The sequence below is a fragment of the Triticum aestivum genome, chromosome 2A (assembly GCF_018294505.1).
Source record: "Triticum aestivum cultivar Chinese Spring chromosome 2A, IWGSC CS RefSeq v2.1, whole genome shotgun sequence".
In the NCBI taxonomy this organism is placed as follows: Eukaryota; Viridiplantae; Streptophyta; class Magnoliopsida; order Poales; family Poaceae; genus Triticum; species Triticum aestivum.
In genome coordinates, this window is record NC_057797.1 from 781,516,997 (window position 1) to 781,538,673 (window position 21,677).

The window sequence follows — 21,677 nt, forward strand, 5'->3', positions numbered from 1 at the left end:
GCAATGTCCCCAACTTCGGGTCATTCCTGTCGGGGCCTCATGGTGTTCCCATGCCTGTCTGCGCTCACGGCAGCGCTTCCGTCTTTAGTCCCAGAACTGTGTGAAAAATGGAACGACTGAAATTGTGACTTCAGTTGCCTGACAAAGTGCAAAATTGATTTTAATTTATTCATCCATTATTATTCTTTGTCTGGTGGTTTACTTATTTGGGCTAGGTCGGTTGGGTGAAGAATGGAGAAGTGGAGAGCTAGGGACGGATTGGAAGCGCTTAGTCGGTTGAAGAATGGAGAAGTGAAGAGTTGGGGACCGGAACCGCTTGGTGGGTGGAGGATTACCTATTTTGCCTATTTGGGCTAGGTAAGACTCGGGTCTTTTGGCGGATGGACTGGAAAAAAACCGTTTTAGCGCCATATCGCATGCTATTCAACGATGGTACACTTACGGACGGCCAGCCCACGGAAAATACCTACGCGCGGAGGGGGAGCCAGCTGATTGGCGCTCAAATTTTCACTTTGCCTGAACTGCATCCCACCTCGCCCCTCTCATTCTGCCACATCAGTGAGTAGCCAGTTTTCCGTAAAAATTGTCCGCAAGTGTATCATTTTCGCATGCTATTTCACGAATAGCACCATATCGAGCTACATTGCCAAATTAGCGTGTGTTGTCCCCTATGCTATAGCATGCTATTAGTGCAGAAGTAGCGCACTATTTTTTTTAATGGGCGGTTCCCATCCACTACTACTATCGGATAAGTTATGAATGGATGGCGGCTGTGAGATTAACTAATCTGATAGGCTGGAACTTTTAAAGTCACTGGATGGGAGTACGTAATTTGCGACATATATTGTATGTATCCATCTAATGTATGCATAAGATACGAAGCATGCAGCGACATTTCCTCATCAATAGATCGAAATGGGCGCTGGGCATGCGCATGTCATCATGTGTGCAATCTTGCCAAGTGAAAAATCCTATCAGCCAGATTGAGTAGAAGGCGCACCATTCACCAAGCCAGACAGCGACCACTCCATCTCCGTCCTGTGTGTAAGTACTCCCTCCGGTCCTTTTTACTTCGCGTATTAGATTTCTGTCAAGTCAAACTCAACCAAGTTTGACCAAATTTATATTAAGAAATATAAACATTCACAATACCAACTATATATACTATAAAACTACATTTCATAATGATTCTAAAAATATTGATTTGGTATTGTGAATGTTGATACTCTTTTCTATAAGTTTGGTCAAAGTAAAGATACTTTGACTTCAGTCAAATCTTATATGCAAACTAAAAAGGACCGGAGGGAGTACCGTGCATATTACTCGATCTAAAATACATACACTAGCTAGTGCTGCATACGAGTAGACCAGGAATATGGAGGTGCGATGATTGGCGGAACACTTCCCGAGGATGATTCGCTTGCCCATGTCGGGCCCACCAGAAAGTGTCTACAATTGCTACAAGGAATCAATCGATATGTGTATATCCTCAATTCCTGATTATATCTCTATCCAGACCGGCATGAACTTGCCCTAGGCCTAGGCTAACGTGTGTTGCAAGCAGGGAACATAGCAAGTCAGTCGTGCACAGCAATATAATGGCGGCGGTAAAGCTAACTAGTTGATCAGTAGCTGAGAGGGACTGATGCAGAGCGACACACAACCGAAATATGCTACTCCATGTAGCATTTGTGAGTGGGGGTGGTGGTTGCTAATTAGTCCTCCTTCTTCTTCTTCTTAGCCGACCAAATCGACTACCACCACCACCCATCTGCCTTCTCTAGCTAGCCAGTAGCCATCCCCATGCGCAATCCAGGGCTTTTCACTTGTACACAAGAGATCGATTAGCCCGGTCACCGTCAGTGCAAAAATCGAGTCCCAATCAAGGTCCCAATCGTATGCTTTCCGGGTTATATAAATAGGTCCCCAATCAAGCTTCCCAAGTCACCAACCCCATTCTTACCACTACTACTGCAATCACAATTGATCTAGCGCCTCATCTCATTCTCTCCCTAACTACTGCAATCACAAAAACAACTTCCAAGCTACCTCGTTTCTCAGCTGCTTAATTACCTCTTCTTTTTAATCTTCTCCTCGGTTTGGTGAGTCCCCACCCTGTGATTGATATGGTTCTATTTGTATACATATGCATTGTTTGTCAATAAATTGGTTTGGTCGATGGCATCCTGCGAGTTCTGTACACGCTAGCTAGTCATGAGCTGTGGCTGATCGATGAGCCCGCTACTTTTAGTGCAGTGTGGTACCACCAGCTAGCTAGTATGTACTCCCTCTGTAAACTAATATAAGATCATTTAAATCATAACTTTAGTGATATGAACTATCTTATAGTATTAGTTTGCAGAAGGAGTACTTTCATGTATGGCTAGATAGCTCTAGTATATGTTACTATACGTCTATACCGGAAGAGAAGGGGACAATATGCACTTGAATGCAAAAGTGACCACCATAATCCTGCCGGTACTATCATAGTACGCTACGTACGTAGTATTCAGTTTCAATTGAGGCTAAAATTCGTCTCCGCGGCCATATTCTTGCTCGATCGATCAATTGATGTACGTTCGAAACCATATTCCAAGCTGGTACACGTTGAGGTGAGCCTGAAATCCGTCCGTGCAACAGGTGCAAGACTGTACATACACATATACCTGCAGTTCAGTCCTCTAATCCACCACAAAATTGACCAGAGACCTGATCTTCTCTCTCTACCTCTAGTGTTGGTATGTGTCCAGTACCAGTAGCCGGGGCAGAAAGAGAGATGTGGTGGTACTGGTACCACACCGCAGAGAGAGAGAGAGAGAGAGAGAGAGAGAGAGAGAGAGAGAGAGAGAGAGAGAGAGGTGGGTGGATGTGTGAGAGCCACACCAAAGGGAGGAGGAGACTAATCATGAAGTGCACTCAAAGAAACATGCTGGCCTGTGCATTCATGCGCCTGAAAGCTTCACTCTCACAGCTGCTATAGGCAGCATGCACTAGAGATCCTTTTCATCCCCCTTTCTCTTCTATCGTCTTCCATTCCCACTCTACATTGCAGGCTAGGTAGATTACAGACCAAGTGCTTACAATCAGCATAGATTACAAGTGTACTTTGTCCTCAGAAAATAGATCCAGGACATGATTGTGTTGCACTTATAGTAGATAGATATACAGATTTGATGTGGGCTACATAGGCTGCTGGAGCTAGATTACAAAATAAATAGCAGTTCATATGAGCGTGCGCATACATACATGTTCTCCGCTCTGCTGTCAAGTGTCTGAGGTCACCACCTCTCATTGCAATATTGCACGAGTGCACCAAACAGCCATGATGCTTCTCGACATCTCTAGCTATCTATGAAGATCTTCTTCTTGTATGGTTCACACGCGCCATTGTTTCTCCTACCTTCACACAGTTGGGTTCTGTCAGTACTCAGTAGTAAAAAGTTGAAAATGTTATGTGCTTCATTTCAGTTCACAAGAGAGCTAGCTGCCAGCCACGTACCAGGAAAATAGATGCTAGCAATGGTCCACCAGCATCAGGAGGTGTCGTGCGTTCCGCCGGGGTTCAGGTTCCACCCAACGGAGGAGGAGCTGGTGGGGTACTACTTGGCCCAGAAGGTGGCCGCCCAGAAGATCGACCTCGACATCATCCCGGAGGTGGATCTCTACCGGATAGAGCCATGGGACCTCCAAGGTACGAACAAATTTTGGCAGCTGATCTTGGAATTTGTATATGCATGGCGTTCTATCGATTTAAGTTACTCCCTCCGTCCCATAATGTAAGACGTTTTTTGACATTACACTAGAGTTAAAAAACATCTTACATTATGGGACAGAGGGAGTACTAAATTAACAGTGGTGTTGCTTCAATTGTCGATGGCGCAGAGAGGTGCGGCGGCGGCAGGGGTGGAGGCGGAGGACTGCCGGATCAGCAGGACCAGTCGTCGTCGGACTGGTACTTCTTCAGCTTCAAGGACCGCAAGTACCCCAGCGGCACGCGCACCAACCGCGCCACGGCGGCCGGGTTCTGGAAGGCCACCGGCAGGGACAAGCCGGTGATGTCGTCGCGGAGCCGTGGCGTGATCGGCATGAGGAAGACGCTCGTCTTCTACAGGGGGCGGGCACCCAACGGTAGGAAAACCGACTGGATCATCCATGAGTACCGCCTCCAGACAAGCGAGCACGCGCCCACACAGGTATGCAATTCCTCTTTATCCTCCATCTCCACCGCTTCTTTTCCTTCTTGTTCCATTTCTTGTTGAGAATTTAGCGTTGATGATTATGATCATTGTGATGAATCAGGAGGAAGGTTGGGTGGTGTGCCGGGCGTTCCAGAAGCCGACCCCAAACCAGAGGCCATCCTACATCTTCCCCGCATACTCCGCGGCTCCAGGTCTTGGTGACTACTACGACGCGCGGTCCTTGCTGCACGACCAAGGCGGCGGCTTCGGCTTCCCCGGCCAGGGTGCCCAGCACTCCTCCTATGACCCACTGGATAGCAAGCAGAGCATCTTCAGCAACATCCCGCAGCTCATCGAGAGCCCGCCGACAACCACCGCCGTTGCTGGTTGCGGCGACGCTGGCTATGACGTCGTCCAGCAGGGACAGGCCGCAACCGGCATCGACTGGAACTTTCTGGATAGCTTGCTGTGAACGTTGCTACTCGACGACTCAGCAGCTAGTGCCGCGCCGCTTCACAGCTTCAGCTTCCCCCGTGAGGTGGAACGAGAGGCCCTTGGTCTTCCACGTTCACTAGAAGTAGATCAGCGCAAGTTGTAGCAAATGAACCATTGGTGTCCGTCAGCCATGGTGCATGTGAGCTTCCACTAGCGCGGGCTTCCATCGTGTCACGTACATTTGCTTCTGACCCCTTGATTTGTTGGTCATGTAAATATAAAGGAACCTAGGTGTAACATCCCCGAACATTTTTCGCATTCATGAATATTTTTGAATGAAGACACAAAAGAAAACGGAAACAAATATATAACCGAAAGAAAAGAGAAGCTAAAAAACCAACCAAAAGCATAGAAATAGAATCAAGGGAACAGATTGGTGGCTGAAATTTTTTAGCCGAAAGTGATCAATACATGGTGTAAGAGCATGTGATTTAAATCAAGCACTAAGGAGATGCATTAAATTAAAGTCGGTGACTACTGCCGCATATGCATACGAGCAGAACCAAACTACGGCACCATGGTGATGGAGTCAAATCCGGCAGATTTCGGTAGGGGGCCCCGAGCTGGTAGCATTGGCATGATGGTAACAGGACACAAAGGAGAATTGATGTTTACCATGGTCTGGGCCCTCTCGAAGAGGTAAAACACTATGTTCTGCTTGTGCTTTATTGATGAGTGGGGTACAAAGTACAGCGCCCTGATAACGGCGAGGTCTTCCCATGCTAGGATGGAGGCTCCGGTTTTGTCATGTTCCGACAACTTTGACCGAACCCGAAACACCACAACATACTGCAGATCTGAAAGGTCCCTTCAATAGTCATTATGCCGTGTTAGCACAGCTCGAGGCCGTTGCTATTGGCACGTCTTGTCAATGAAGAGATAGTGCCATGGATTTTCAGGGGCATCATTGATACATCCCCAACGTATCTATAATTTTTAATTGTTCCATGCTGTTATATTATCAATCTTGAATGTTTTATAATCATTTTATAGTCAATTTATATCCTTTTTGGGTACTAACCTATTGACATAGTGCCAAGTGCCAGTTATTGTTTTCTCCATGTTTTTTAAATCGCAGAAAATCAATATCAGGCGGAGTCCAAATGCCCCGAAACTTTACGGAGAATTTTTATGGGCCAGAAGGAACACAACGGGCCCTGGCTGCGCCTGGGGGTGCCCCGAGGGGGGCACAACCCACCAGGGTGCGCCAGAAGGCCCAGACACGCCCTGGTGGGTTGTGCCCACCTCAGGTGCCCCTCGGACCGCCTCTTTGCTCTATAAATATCCCAATATTCCAGAAACCCTAGAGGCATCGACGAAATATTCATCCATCCGCCGCAGAGTCCAGAACCACCAGATCCAATCTAGACGCCATCTCGGATGGGGTTCACCACCTCCATTGGTGCCTCTCCGATGATGCGTGAGTAGTTTTTTGTAGACCTTCGGGTCCATAGTTAGTAGCCAGATGGCTTCATCTCTCTATCTTAATTCTCAATACAATGGTCTCTTGGAGATCCATATGATGATGTAACTCTTTTGCAGTGTGTTTGTTGGGATCGATGAACTTTGAGTTTATGATTAGATCTACATTTTTATATCCATGAAAGTTATTTCAGTTTCTTTGATATCTTATATGGATGATTGTTTATAGCCTCGTATTTCTTCTCCGATATTTGGGTTTTGTTTGGCCAACTTGATCTATTTATCTTGCAATGAGAAGAGGTGTTTTGTAGTGGGTTCGATCTTATGGTGCTTGATCCCAGTGACAGAAAGGGAAAAGACACGTATGTATCATTGCTACTAAGAATAAAACGATGGGGTCTATCTCTACGTAGATAGATCTTATCTACATCATGTCATTGTTCTTATTGCATTACTCCGTTTCTTCATGAACTTAATACACTAGATGCATGCTGGATAGCGGTCGATGTGTGGAGTAATAGTAGATGCCTGCAGGAGTCGGTCTACTAATCTTGGACGTGATGCCTATATAATGATCATTGCATGGATATCGTCATAATTATTTGAAGTTCTGTCAATTGCCCAACAGTAATTTGTTTACCCGCCGTTTGCTATTTTTCTCGAGAGAAGCCACTAGTGAAACCTACGGCCCCAGGTCTTTCTTCTCATATATTTGCCTTTGTGAACTACTTTTCTCTTGCATTTATTTTTAGATCTATTAAACCGAAAACCCAAAAATACTTTGCTGCAATTTATTCTTATTTATTTATTTGGCGTTCGATCTATCAATCTACTAGAAATTTACCTCATGTCCGTTTCCCTATCTTGAGGCGCCGTACCCTGGAAGGGATTGACAACCCTTTAACACGTCAGGATGCGAGAAGTTGTTATTTGTGTGCAGGTGTTGCTTACGTTGTGTTTCTTGGTTCTCCTACTGGTTCGATAACCTTGGTTTCACATCCGAGGGAAATAACTACCGCCGCCGTGCTGCATCATCCCTTCCTCTTTGGGGAAATACCGACGTAGCTTCAAGCGACATCAATCATCAGCAATCCCCTTGATTCGCGACGTAAGCCACATCGCATTGGGAACTTGCGAAATTGCTGGCACGCCCCTTCGTTGTTTTTGCCGACTTATAAAAGGTACACGGTGAAATCAATCCATTTTCACGCCATTCCTCTCGGTCTTGCTCTCGTCATCCCCAAGCTCCAGCTCCCGGAGGACAGAGCCTAGCCAAACCTTTCGATCCATTCTTGCCTCCAAGGGTGAGCCGAATGCTGCCACCAGAAATCAGGAGGCAGTTGTCGAGGTCGAGAAAGTGGTGAGCAAGAGGGGTATGTGGCTTCCTTTCATCATTATCGTCGGAGACATCACCGAGCTACATGTGCTCCGGTATCTTCTGTCACCTGACTACATGCGGTGCAATTCCCCACTCTTCCGGAGGGGCAACCCATTCTACCATGTGTGTTCCCAAGCCCCGGGAGAATGAACGTGTTGTCTTCATCCACATCTCATCGATGGTCTGGGATTCCCTATCCATTCATTCCATCGAGGTCTCCTGTATTTACATGGCATGCAGTTTCATCATCTTGCCCCCAATTCCATCCTCCACATCATCTCCAAAATCATCTTTTGTGAGGCCTTCGTCTGCATCGAGCCCTACTTTGGGCTTTGGCTCCAGTTGTTTTACACCAAACCGCAGACCAACGAGGGCCAACTCACGGAGTGCGGAGGGTCCATGGTCAGCAATATCCATGGGGTCAAATAGCTACCCGACCAGGAAGTTCACCGAGACTGTCAAGTTGTGGCAAGAGGAACAATTCTATATGTCCTATGTGTCATCAGAGAACCGGGAAGGAGTCCTTACTTTCTCGGTCGCGCCCCTGAAGCGGCTAAATTCCTGGACTTCCAAGGACCTCACTTGGGGAAGAGGAAGAGGTCGAGGCTCTCCGAGCTCAGGTGAAATTTTGAATTAGCAAGGGTGTCACTCTTACTGATGTGGTACATGCCATGCTGCATCACGGTCTTTAACCCCTCCAAGCTTCAGCTTCCCCCCTTTGGAAATCTGTCCCATGCGGCACCTTGGTCATCCGAGGTTTCCAAAGGGGGAAGGACATCGGCGGGATGCATGCCCTCCTCTTCAAGACCAAGAGCCAGCAGCCCTTACTAGCGAAGGGGGATGACATCGGCTACAGTGAAGCGCACTGAGCCACCAGGGTCAGTTTTTCATTTTTCCATTTCGTCAACCTTGGCCAACTGATCAAATTCCGGTCATCACATTCTGGATTCGCACACCTTCACGAAATCTGGCAGGTCACCGGCTCCTCAGCTTGGGGGGCATGTGAGTGTCAAGCTGGTGAAGTTGTTGACGGTGCACCCCTATGTGGTCCCGGCCAAGCCCAAGAAGACAAACGAGACGAGGGAGACCAGAGCCTCAAATGGCCTAGTCATTCGAGACAACGTCGCAGAACTCCCTGTTGGAAGTCAACAAAGCTTAGGGTCTGGAGCCAGTGCCGATGCGTAGCAGGAGTTGTCCGGTGAGGCCAAGGTGGGAAGAGGACCTTGGAGGTTCTTTCAAGCGACAATGATTCATCCTCCTCAAAAGGTAAAACATTGGGAAATATTAGTACCGATAAAGGATCCTAGGGAGGCAATATCCAACGCCTGCTTAATTTTCTGATAAAGTCTCCATAAAAGAATTTCACAATCAAATAATTAGGATCATAAGGCTTAGGGTATTTAGAGAGTATATTACACTTGGACGTTGCACATACCTCCCAATTGGGACATCTCCCGTCCAAGTGAAAGTGATGCAGGAAAGAATGCTTGTGGGCCAGAGAATAAGCACATTATGACTGAAGTCCAAAGGATGCTGAGATGATTCAGCAAGTGCTCCGAGAAATTCAGAATTTAAAGGAGATCTTGGTAATATCATGGAGAACAAGCCTTGGTTATTTGATTGTGAGCCCTCATCACAGCATTACCAAAGAGAGAAACTTGAGTACATGCGTATGGGCACCACCCTTGGCTTGTTCCAAGATTGGGTGAGGTTTCCCGATATTGTATCACCATCACTTTTATCATCATTACCTATCATAGTTCGATCCTTGGTTATTTCAAGATTTAGAAGAATAAATTTTTAGTATGATTTAGTTTCGAGTGCTTGTTTCATGATCTATCTATGTAATCGAGTGTGAGAGTTATATAAGAAAGAGTAGTTTAAGTTGTGATGCTTTCTTATTTCAATCTTAGCAATGAGAAGAATAAAAAGATCATATGATAATCCCATGGGGAGTAATGACTTCACATAAAAGAAGTATACTGATAAATTTTGTTGGAAGTTAACAAACGTAGCATTGGTCACTGATGCAATTCATGAGAAACAAATAAAGGAAGAGAGGATTCACGTATAAATATACTATCTTGGACATCAATTATGATTGTGAGCCCTCATCAAATATTCTATGCTTGATCAAATATATTATGTTGGACAAGGAAGACAACTTAATGGGTTATGCTTGCTTATATTCACATAGAAGTTATGTTGTCATGGATTCTCTAACATGTAGTGCTTGTTCATACCCTTTTGGTAGGCGAAATTCATAGTAAGTAGAGATACTACTTGCGCATCCAAAAACCCTTGAACCCCATTTCTTGCCATGTGATTCGACCATATCTAACTATGGATTGAATAAGATCCTTCAATTAAGTTTTCATTGATGCAAAAAGCAATAAAAATTGATCATAAATATGTATGATCTTTTATTGTAAGGGAAAATAAGCTTTGTACGGACTTGTGATGGTAAAAAAAGAAACATACTTCATAATAAAGGTTGCTATCACAAGGGGCAATATAAAGTGACGTTCCTTTCCATTAAGAGCTTGCACATCCAAAATAAAAAGCGCATGAAAATCTCGGTTTCCCTCTGCGAAGGGCCTATCTTTTACTTTTCAGTATTTTCTTTAATGCAAGAGCCAATAATGTTCATCGGTATTCCATTCTCAACTTGGCAAGAATCATGTGGTATGGAAATATCTAGGCACATATATCCAGTTGGATGTTGGTAATCATGAGTTATTATTGTTCATATTATCCTTGAGATAAATAAGTTGGGAGGTGAAAACTATACAACCCTATCTTCCTATGTGTTTGAATGAAACTTTTGCTCCACAAATATGTTGTGAGTGTCAACAATCATGCAAGACTATATGATAGTTGAGTATGTGGAACTTGCTAAACAAAAGCTCTTACATAGATTATTTCTAAAAATATGATAGACTGCAATTGTTACAATGACTGAGAACAGAGTTTGTTAGTTATCAAGAAAGTTTATGGTTCATACTTTAGCATTATGAATGAATTGTTACTTGATCGAGAAAAGTTTTACGATGATATATTGCTGTTAAAATAAAATTAAGAAAGTTTATGGTTCATACTTTAGCATTGTGAATGAATTCTCTCTCTCTCTCTCTCTCTCTCTCTATTTACATGTGGTCATGATTATCGAGTTCGGTATTCGCTTGAGGAGAAGCGAGGTCTAAGCTTGGGGAGTTGATATGTCCCTTTTGCATCATGTTTTCCTACTATTATTTATTATGTTTTGGGTCATTATTTCACTGTATGATGCAATTCTAATGCCTTTTTTCTCTTAATTTGCAAGTTTCACACGAAGAGGGAGATTGCGCATAGCTGGAATTCTAGACCTAAAAAATCTACAATGGAGATAGATATTCTCCACAAGTCCAAATAGCCTGAAAATTCATGGAGGATTATTTTGGAATTAGTAAAAAATACTAGAAGAAAAATCTTCATGAGGAACCCAACAGTGAGTCACAAGCTCAGATGGCGCACCCCAGGGGCTCGCCACCAAAGCTTGTGGGGCCACCAGCAGGCATCGAGGGCCCACCTCTCCTATATGATGCCATTTGCCCTAGAAACAAAAATCAAGAGAAGACTTTCACGAGGATGCACCGTCGTCTCGAGGCAGAACCTTGGCAGGAGCACTTTTGCTCTCAGCCGGAGCGATTCCGACCGGGATACTTCCCTCTAGGAGGGGGAAATCTAACCCATCAACATCAAAAACAATCCTCTCATTGTGGGAGGACCAATCTTCATCAACATCTTCACTAGTGATACGTCTCCAACGTATCTATAATTTTTGATTGCTCCATGCTATATTATCTACTGTTTTGGACATTATTGGGCTTTATTATCCACTTTTATATTATTTTTGGGACTAACCTATTAACCGGAGGCCCAACCCAGAATTGCTGTTTTTTGCCTGTTTTAGGGTTTCGGAAAAAAGGAATATCAAACGGATTCGAAACGGAATGAAACCTTCGGGAACGTGATTTTCTCACTGAATAAAACTCAGGAGACTTGGTCCTACGTCAAGCCAATTAACAGGAGGCCACGAGGTAGGGGGGCGCGCCTGCCCCCCCAAGCGCGCCCTCCACCCTCGTGGCCCCCCTGTTGCTCCACCGACGTACGTCTTCCTCCTATATATATCCACGTACCCCCAAACAATCAGGTATGGAGCCAAAAAACCTAATTCCACCGCCGCAACTTTCTGTATCCATGAGATCCCATCTTGGGGCCCGTTCCGGAGCTCCGCCGTAGGGGGCATCGATCACGGAGGGCTTCTACATCATCATCCAAGCCCCTCCGATGAAGTGTGAGTAGTTTACTTCAGACCTACCGGTCCATAGTTAGTAGCTAGATGGCTTCTTCTCTCTTTTTCGATCTCAATACAATGTTCTCCCCCTCTCTCGTGGAGACCTATTCAATGTAATCTTCTTTTTGCGGTGTGTTTGTTGAGACGGATGAATTGTGGGTTTATGATCCAGTCTATCTATGAATAACATTTGAATCTTCTCTGAATTCTTTTATGTATGATTGGTTATCTTTGCAAGTCTCTTCGAATTATCAGTTTGGTTTGGCCTACTAGATTGGTTGTTCTTGCCATGGGAGAAAGTGCTTAGCTTTGGGTTCGATCTTGCAGTGTCCTTTCCCATTGACAGAAGGGGAAGCAAGGCACGTATTGTATCGTTGCCATCGAGGATAACAAGATGGGGTTTTGTCATATTGCATGAAACTATCCCTCTACATCATGTCATCTTGCTTAAGGCGTTACTCTGTTTTTAACTTAATACTCTAGATGCATGCTGGATAGCGGTCGATGAGTGGAGTAATAGTACTAGATGCAGGCAGGAGTCGGTCTACTTGTCTCGGACGTGATGCCTATATACATTATCATACCTAGATATTCTCATAACTATGCTCAATTCTGTCAATTGCTCAGCAGTAATTTGTTCACCCACCATAGAATACTTATGCTCTTGAGAGAAGCCACTAGTGAAACCTATGGCCCCCGGGTCTCTTTCTCATCATATCAATCTCCATCACTTTACTATTGCTTTGCTTTTACTTTGCCTTTTACTTTTCACTTTGCATCTCTATACCAAAAATACCAAAAATATTATTTATCATCTCTATCAGATCTCACTTTCGTAAGTGACCGTGAAGGGATTGACAACCCCTAAGCGCGTTGGTTGCGTTGAGCTATTGTTTTTGTGTAGGTACGAGGGACTCCCGCGTAGCCTCCTATTGGATTGATACCTTGGTTCTCAAAAACTGAGGGAATACTTATGCTACTTTGCTGCATCATCCTCTCCACTTCGGGGAAATCCAACGCAGTGCTCAAGAGGTAGCAAGAAGAATTTCTGGCGCCGTTATCGGGGAGTATGCGCAAAAGTCAACATACTAAGTAACCATCGCAATCCCTATCTCCCGCATTACATTATTTGCCATTTGCCTCTCGTTTTCCTCTCCCCCAATTCACCCTTGCCGTTTTATTCGCCCTCTCTGTCTCTATCCTCCATCTCTTTCTCTATTTGCCTCTTTTTGCCTATTTGCCTTTTTGTTTGCTTGTGTGTTAGTTTGCTTGTTTGTCGCGATGGCTCTTCCTAGATTCGGTGATCTTCACCTTAAAAGGTTAGAGGAGATCGAAAACAACGTCAAGAAGTTTATGGTTTTGCAATTTGAGCATAATAATTTCTTTAGAAATGAGCTTAAGGAACAAAAAGGTTTTATGAGTTATATGAATAAAGAGCTCATTGATATGTCTAAAGACTTTGATGGTATAAGATCCCAAATTGCTCGTCTTGAAAAATTAACTGCTGAAATTTTGGATATGCAAGGTACCTTAGTCAATAAGATGGCCGCTAAACCGGATTCCTATGAAAATAATGATGAAGATCTAAAAGTTATTAATGTGTCCCCTATTAAATCTTTGTTTTGCAATATGAATCTTGATAATGATGGGACTGAATATGATCCACCTTTACCTAGAAGGCGTTCTAAGAATTCGGAATTTGTTGATCTTGATGCTAAATTTTATAAAAGTGGGATTGAAGAAATTAAAACCCTAGATGTTGCTAAACCCACTATTATGGATTTCAAGGAATTTAACTATGAAAATTGCTCTTTGATTGATTGTATTTCCTTGTTGCAATCCGTGCTAAATTCTCCTCATGCTTATAGCTAAAATAAAGCGTTTACTAAACATATCATTGATGCCTTGATGCAATCTTATGAAGACAAACTTGAATTGAAAGTTTCTATCCCTAGAAAACTTTATGATGAGTGGGAACCTACTACTAATATTAAAATTAAAGATCATGAGTTTTATGCTTTGTGTGATTTGGGGGCTAGTGTCTCTACTATTCCCAAAACTTTGTGTGATTTGCTAGATTTCCGTAATTTTGATGATTGCTCTCTAAACTTGCATCTTGCGGATTCCACTATTAAGAAACCTATGGGAAGAATTAATGATGTTCTTATTGTTGCAAATAGGAATTATGTGACCATAGATTTTATCGTTCTTGATATAGATTGCAATCCTTCTTGCCCTATTATTCTCGGTAGACCTTTCCATAGAACGGTTGGTGCAATTATTGATATGAAGGAAGGGAATTAGATTCCAATTTCCATTAAAAAAGGGCATGGAACACTTTCCTAGAAAGAAAATTAAATTACCTTATGAATCTATTATGAGAGCCACTTATGGATTGCCTACCAAAGATGGCAATACCTAGATCTATTCTTGTTTGTTATGCCTAGCTAGGGGCGTTAAACGATAGCGCTTGTTGGGAGGCAACCCAATTTTATTTTTATTCCTTGATTTTTGCTCCTGTTTAGTAATAACTAAATTATTTAGCCTCTGTTTTGGTTGTGTTTTTTGTGTTTAATTAGTATTTGTGCCAAATAGAACCGTTGGGAAGACTTGGGGAAAGTCTTGTTGAACTTGCTGTAAAAAACAGAAACTTTAGCGCTCACGAGAACTGCTGTCATTTTTATTTGGAGAGCGATATTTAGTGAATTCTTTTTGAATATGATTAATAGATAAATTCCTCACGTCAAGAAATTTATTTTAGAATTTTTGGGGTTCCAGATCTTGCGCTAGCTACAGATTACTACAGACTGTTCTGTTTTTGACAGATTCTGTTTTTCGTGTGTTGTTTGCTTATTTTGATGAATCTATGGCTAGTAAAATAGTTTATGAACCATAGAGAAGTTGGAATACAGTAGGTATAACACCCATATAAATAAATAATGAGTTAATTACAGTACCTTGAAGTGGTCTTTTGTTTTCTTTCGCTAACGGAGCTCACGAGATTTTCTACTTTAAGTTTTGTGTTGTGAAGTTTTCAAGTTTTGGGTAAAGATTTGATGGATTATGGAACAAGGAGTGGCAAGAGCCTAAGCTTGGGGATGCCCATGGCACCCCCAAGATAATCTAAGGACACCTAAAAGCCAAAGCTTGGGGATGCCTTCGGGCATCCCCTCTTTCGTCTACTTCTATCAGTAGCTTTACTTGGAGCCATATTTTTATTCACCACATGATATGTGTTTTGCTTGGAGCGTCTTTTATGATTTGAGTCTTTGCTTGTTAGTCTACGACAATCATCCTTGCTGTACACGCCTTTTGATAGAGCCATACATAATTTGGAATTTGATAGAATATTCTATGTGCTTCACTTATATCTTTTGAGTTATATAATTTTGCTCTAGTGCTTCACTTATATCTTTTAGAGCACGGTGGAGGATTTGTTTTATAGAAACTATTGATCTCTCATGCTTCACTTAGATTATTTTGAGATTCTTAATAGCATGGTAATTTGCTTAATAATAATATGCTTGGTATTCAAGATTTGTAAAACTTTCTTTTGAGTGTGTTGAATACTAAGAAACAAAATGATGCTTGATAATTGTTTTGAGATATGAGGATGGTGATATTAGAGTCATGCTAGTTGAGTAGTTGTGAATTTAATAAATGCTTGTGTTAAAGTTTGTGATTCCCGTAGCATGCATGTATGGTGAACCGTTATGTGAAGAAGTCGGAGCATGATTTATTTATTGATTGTCTTCCTTATGAGTGGCGGTCGGGACGAGCGATGGTCTTTTCCTACCAATCTATCCCCCTAGGAGCATGCGCGTAATACTTTGCTTTGATAACTTCTAGATTTTTGCAATAAGTATATGAGTTCTTTATGACTAATGTTGAGTCCATGGATTATACGCACTTTCCTTACTTCCACCATTGCTAGCCTCTCTAATACCACACACTTTTCGCCGGTATCATACACCCACCAAATACCTTCCTCAAAACAGCCACCATACCTACCTATCATGGCATTTCCATAGCCATTCCGAGATATATTGCCATGCAACTTTCCACCGTTCCGTTCATTATGACATGCTCCATCATTGTCATATTGCTAGTATGATCATGTAGTTGACATCGTATTTGTGGCAAAGCCACCATTCATAATTCTTTCATACATGTCACTCTTGATTCATTGCATATCCCGGTACACCGCCGGAGGCATTCATATAGAGTCATATTTTGTTCTAAGTATTGAGTTGTAATTGTTGAGTTGTAAGAAAATAAAAAGTGTGATGATCATCATTTTTAGAGCATTGTCCCAAGAGAGGAAAGGATGATGGAGACTATGATTCCCCCACAAGTTGGGATGAGACTCCGGACGAAAATTAAAAAAAAAGAGAAAAAGAGGCCATAAAAAAGAGAAGGCCCAAAAAAAAGAGAGAAAAAGAGAGAAGGGACAATGTTACTATCCTTTTACCACACTTGTGCTTCAAAGTAGCACCATGATCTTCATGATAGATAGTCTCTCATTCTGTCACTTTCATATACTAGTGGGAATTTTTCATTATAGAACTTGGCTTGTATATTCCAATGACGGGCTTGCACAAAATGCCCTAGGTCTTCGTGAGCAAGCGAGTTGGATGCACACCCACTTAGTTTCTTTTGTTGAGCTTTCATATACTTATAGATCTAGTGCATCCGTTGCATGGCAATCCCTACTCACTCACATTGATATCTATTGATGGGTATCTCCATAGCTCGTTGATACGCCTAGTTGATGTGAGACTATCTTCCCCTCTTTTTGTCTTCTCCACAACCACCATTCTATTCCACATATAGTGCTATATGCATGGCTCACGCTCATGTATTGCGTGAAAAAAGATCGAAAAAGTTTTGAAAATGTCAAAAGTATGAAACAATTGCTTGGCTTGTCATCGGGGTTGTGCATGATTTAAATACTTTGTGTGGTGAAGATAGAGCATAGCCAGACTATATGATTTTGTAGGGATAGCTTTCTTTGGCCATGTTATTTTGAGAAGACATAATTGCTTTGTTAGTATGCTTGAAGTATTATTATTTTTATGTCAATATGAACTTTTGTCTTGAATCTTTTGAATCTCAATATTCATACCACAATTAAGAAGATCTACGTTGAAATTATGCCAAGTAGCACTCCGCATCAAAAATTCTGTTTTTATCATTTACCTACTCGAGGACGAGCAGGAATTAAGCTTGGGGATGCTTGATACGTCTCCAACGTATCTATAATTTTTGATTGCTCCATGCTATATTATCTACTGTTTTGGACATTATTGGGCTTTATTATCCACTTTTATATTATTTTTGGGACTAACCTATTAACCGGAGGCCCAGCCCAGTATTGCAGTTTTTTGCCTGTTTTAGGGTTTCGAAGAAAAGGAATATCAAACGGAGTCCAAACGGAATGAAACCTTCGAGAACGTGATTTTCTCACCGAATACAACTTAGGAGACTTGGACCCTACGTCAAGCCAATTAACATGAGGCCACGAGGTAGGGGGGCGCGCCTGCCCCCCCCCCCCCCAGGCGCGCCCTCCACCCTCGTGCCCCCCTGTTGCTCCACTGACGTACTTCTTCCTCCTATATATATCCACGTACCCCAAACGATTAGATACGGAGCCAAAGAACCTAATTCCACCGCCGCAACTTTCTGTATCCATGAGATCCCATCTTGGGGTCTGTTCCGGAGCTCCGCCGGAGGGGGCATCGATCACGGAGGGCTTCTACATCATCATCCAAGCCCCTCCGATGAAGTGTGAGTAGTTTACTTCAGACCTTCGGGTCCATAGTTAGTAGCTAGATGGCTTCTTCTCTCTTTTTGGATCTCAATACAATGTTCTCCCCCTCTCTCGTGGAGATCTATTCGATGTAATCTTCTTTTTGCGGTGTGTTTGTTGAGACCGATGAATTGTGGGTTTATGATCCAGTCTATCTATGAATAATATTTGAATCTTCTCTGAATTCTTTTATGTATGATTGGTTATCTTTGCAAGTCTCTTCGAATTATCAGTTTGGTTTGGCCTACTAGATTGGTTGTTCTTGCCATGGGAGAAGTGCTTAGCTTTGGGTTCGATCTAGTGGCGTCCTTTCCCAGTGACAGAAGGGGCAGCAAGGCACGTATTGTATCGTTGCCATCGAGGATAACAAGATGGGGCTTTTATCATATTGCATGAAACTATCCCTCTACATCATGTCATCTTTCTTAAGGCGTTACTCTATTTTTAACTTAATACTCTAGATGCATGCTGGATAGCGATCGATGAGTGGAGTAATAGTAGTAGATGCAAGCAGGAGTCGGTCTACTTGTCTCGGACCTGATGCCTATATACATGATCATACCTAGATATTCTCATAACTATGCTCAATTCTGTCAATTGCTCAACAGTAATTTGTTCACCCACCGTAGAATACTTATGCTCTTGAGAGAAGCCACTAGTGAAACCTATGGTCCCCAGGTCTATTTCTCATCATATCAACCTCCATCACTTTACTATTGCTTTGATTTTACTTTGTCTTTTACTTTTCACTTTGCATCTCTATACCAAAAATACCAAAAATATTATTTCTCATCTTTATCAGATCTCACTTTCGTAAGTGACCGTGAAGGGATTGACAACCCCTAAGCGCGTTGGTTGCGTTGAGCTATTGTTTTTGTGTAGGTACGAGGGACTCGCGCGTAGCCTCCTACTGGATTGATACCTTGGTTCTCAAAAACTGAGGGAAATACTTACGCTACTTTGCTGCATCATCCTCTCCTCTTCGGGGAAATCCAACGCAGTGCTCAAGAGGTAGCAACCAACACCATGTCATCTCAAACCATAGTTCATCTCTTGTATTCAACCTTTGTCCCAAAACCTCATATTGGTACATGTGGGTTGCTAGTAGTGTTGTTTACATCTTGTAGTTGGTTTAGTTGTTGGAAGATTATATGTTCAGATCCTTAAGCATATTCAGTACACCTCTGATCTTGAACATGAATATGATATGTGAGTAGTTACTTTTGTTCTTGAGGACATGGGAGAAGTCTTGTTATAAGTAATCATGTGAAGTTGGTATTCGTTCGATATTTTGATGATACGTATGTTGTTCTTCCTTTAGTGGTGTCATGTGAACGTCGACTACATGACACTATACCATACATGGGCCTAAGGGAAGCTTAAACCCTAGTTTATGTGTTATTCCGTAAGGGGCTGATTTGGATCCATATGTTTCATGCTATGGTTAGACTTATGTTAATTCTTCTTTCACAGTTACGAATGCTTGTGAGCGGGTTTAATCATAAGAAAAGCACCATAGCATAGGTGCACCCACATATCAAATTATCAAAATAGCGGACGCGAATCAACTAAACATGATGAACGTGACTAGACAAGAATTCACATATGTCCTCGAGAACACTTTTCTTACTATAAGAAAACCTTCTGGCTTGTCCTTTACTATAAAAAGGATTGAGCTACCTTGCTGCACCTTTGTCACTATTGCTACTTGTTACTTGTTACGAATTATCCTGCTATCAAATAACTTGTTACCGCTACTTTCAGTACTTGCAAAGAATAACTTGCTGAAAACCACTTGTCATTTCCTTTAGCTCGTCATTGGGTTCTACACTCTTACTTATCAAAAGTACTACGATTGATCCCATATACTTGTGGGTCATCAATGGTGGAGGAGGGAGGAGGGATACCTCAAAGGGAGGCTAAGGATGGCGGGAAACAGTGTGCCGGGCTGGAGGAGAGATGGGGACTGCCAGCCGGGATTGCTCTCTGTGTGTGGTGAGAGAGGTAGGGAATGGGGACGGGTGCGCAAATTGGGATAAGTGAAGTGTAGTAGTAGCGTGGGGCAAGGAGATCGCCCTACTACTAAGACCATTAGCTGTAGCATGGGCCGCCTACCACACGCTACTACTAAGTGGGCCCAACAGTTGGTCATGTCTATTCGCAGTAGTAGCACCGGGCGCCTAACCCACACTACTGCTACAAACATAGTAGTAGCGCGACATTCACAACCCGCGCTACTGCCATGGCTTGTTCCAGGGGGCACGGTGGGCACCACTTAGCAGTAGCGCGTGGTCTCTATGCCCATGCCACTGCTACTCTATACTTGCAGCCTTGTGTTTTAGCCCGTGTTGTTGCTAAGTAGCAGTAGGGCGGCCCATTTAAACCACACCACTATTAAGTGATTGTCAATAGGAGTTTTCCTAGTACTGATTGCTTGTTATCTTGAAAAATCATTTACAAAACAATAATATTAGTCGTGTTCATTTGAAGGAAAATACACCCTGAAGAGGATGCGATGGAGCGAGAGACATATTATACCATGTCATCACCATGTATGCGCTCCGTGTTGAGTATGTCTTGTATTGGAATTAAAACTGAAAAATGAAACTCCATGTTCCATGTTGAATTTTAGTTACCATGCATAGACTCAACTATCTAGAGAAGCAAGGAACACAAGACAAAAAATGTTGAGTTCTCCAAAAGTAGTTCTCAGTCGAGATCGAGCTGCAACTGCCACGCTAATACACGAGATCACTACGCCAGTTATAGCTCAGACCATGACCCCCAAATGATATAGTAGCAAGCCACGTGTTCACCTCCTATACCACCATTCCGCGCTGGGCTTGGCTCGGAGCTTTTCACGAAATACTTGAATCAATGTTTAGAGTAAATATCAAAATACATATTAGGCACTATATATGTGGATGGTGGAAAGTTGTATATTGCATCTTGTTGGAATTTTTAGAATGGTACGACAGAAACACACAAGGCAATGCAACCCAATGTAGTGCGATGTGAATTAACTTAGACATGCAAAGTGGATTCTGATTGATTGATTAATTAGACATCTTTGTTGGACATAAAATTCTTTTAATGTAGTCATTTTTAATTCTGTGTATGTCACAAATGATAATGTCATTAAAAGATATTTCGATGACAAGTTTGTTCCCAAAACTAAAACTTTACATGTCTACGTACTCATGCCTGTGGGGTCATTTTGCATTTCCTTGTTCCTCTTGGCATCATCATATAGTATTAAACATGTGTGGAAGGAAAGCAATCAGGCGTCCATCCAACAGAAATGGAAACAAAATCATGCACTGCAACAATTGATGGAGATCAATGTGTTGTATCGATGATATCCATGGTCCATGTAGATCAGAGGAACACATTTCATGTTGAAGTAGCACAATGTCCCTAGATAAAAACATAGGACCTAGAAAACTGCATAACAAAGTTGAAACGGAAGTCTGATGCAAATAAAGCATATAAGACTATAATGGATGAGTTGAATATTTTACTTCAGATACTAACAAGTCTAGGATTAACGGGCTCAAACATAATATTGTTGAGTACAATTTAATTATATTTTTCTACTACACTTAATAAAATTTATCCGTTGATATTACAAGTAAGTATTTAAGATGAATCTTTATATAATATTATGATTTTTCATTACAATTGAACTTAAAATAATTTAACACAATTTTGTGAGACAAGTAAATTAGTTATTCCATGTTTGATTTATATTTCTATTTAATCCAGTATCTATGAATCAAAGAAAAAAAAGGACAAAATGACACATTAACATAATATATTTCGGGGAACCAATTGAATCATGATGTATATGTATGCATTGTGGTATATTCTGTTACCCTTAAATACGGTGGCAGTAAGCCCTGAAGCATATTTCATAATAAATATCTTGACAGATGTTTATAGAGTGTATGTTTGTTTATCTTAACTTGTAAGCATAAATCAATAAATTCTAGATGATATGCTTGTGTATCCAATGTGTAGGAAAAATACAATGTTTTTGAGTGGATAATAAAATGCTCC

The 21,677-nt window shown here is 42.2% G+C and overlaps 1 protein-coding gene across 1 annotated transcript; it reads left to right on the forward strand.

Moving 5' to 3' along the window:
• Positions 1-3,046: 3,046 nt before the first annotated feature.
• On the forward strand, positions 3,047-4,972 carry LOC123186740 (NAC domain-containing protein 30-like). The gene is made up of 4 exons (XM_044598449.1): positions 3,047-3,368; positions 3,469-3,691; positions 3,883-4,193; positions 4,300-4,972. Exons 2-4 carry the CDS (start codon positions 3,511-3,513, stop codon positions 4,648-4,650), a joined length of 843 nt encoding a protein of 280 aa, XP_044454384.1. The 5' UTR covers positions 3,047-3,368; positions 3,469-3,510; the 3' UTR covers positions 4,651-4,972.
• The last annotated feature ends 16,705 nt before the right edge of the window (positions 4,973-21,677 follow it).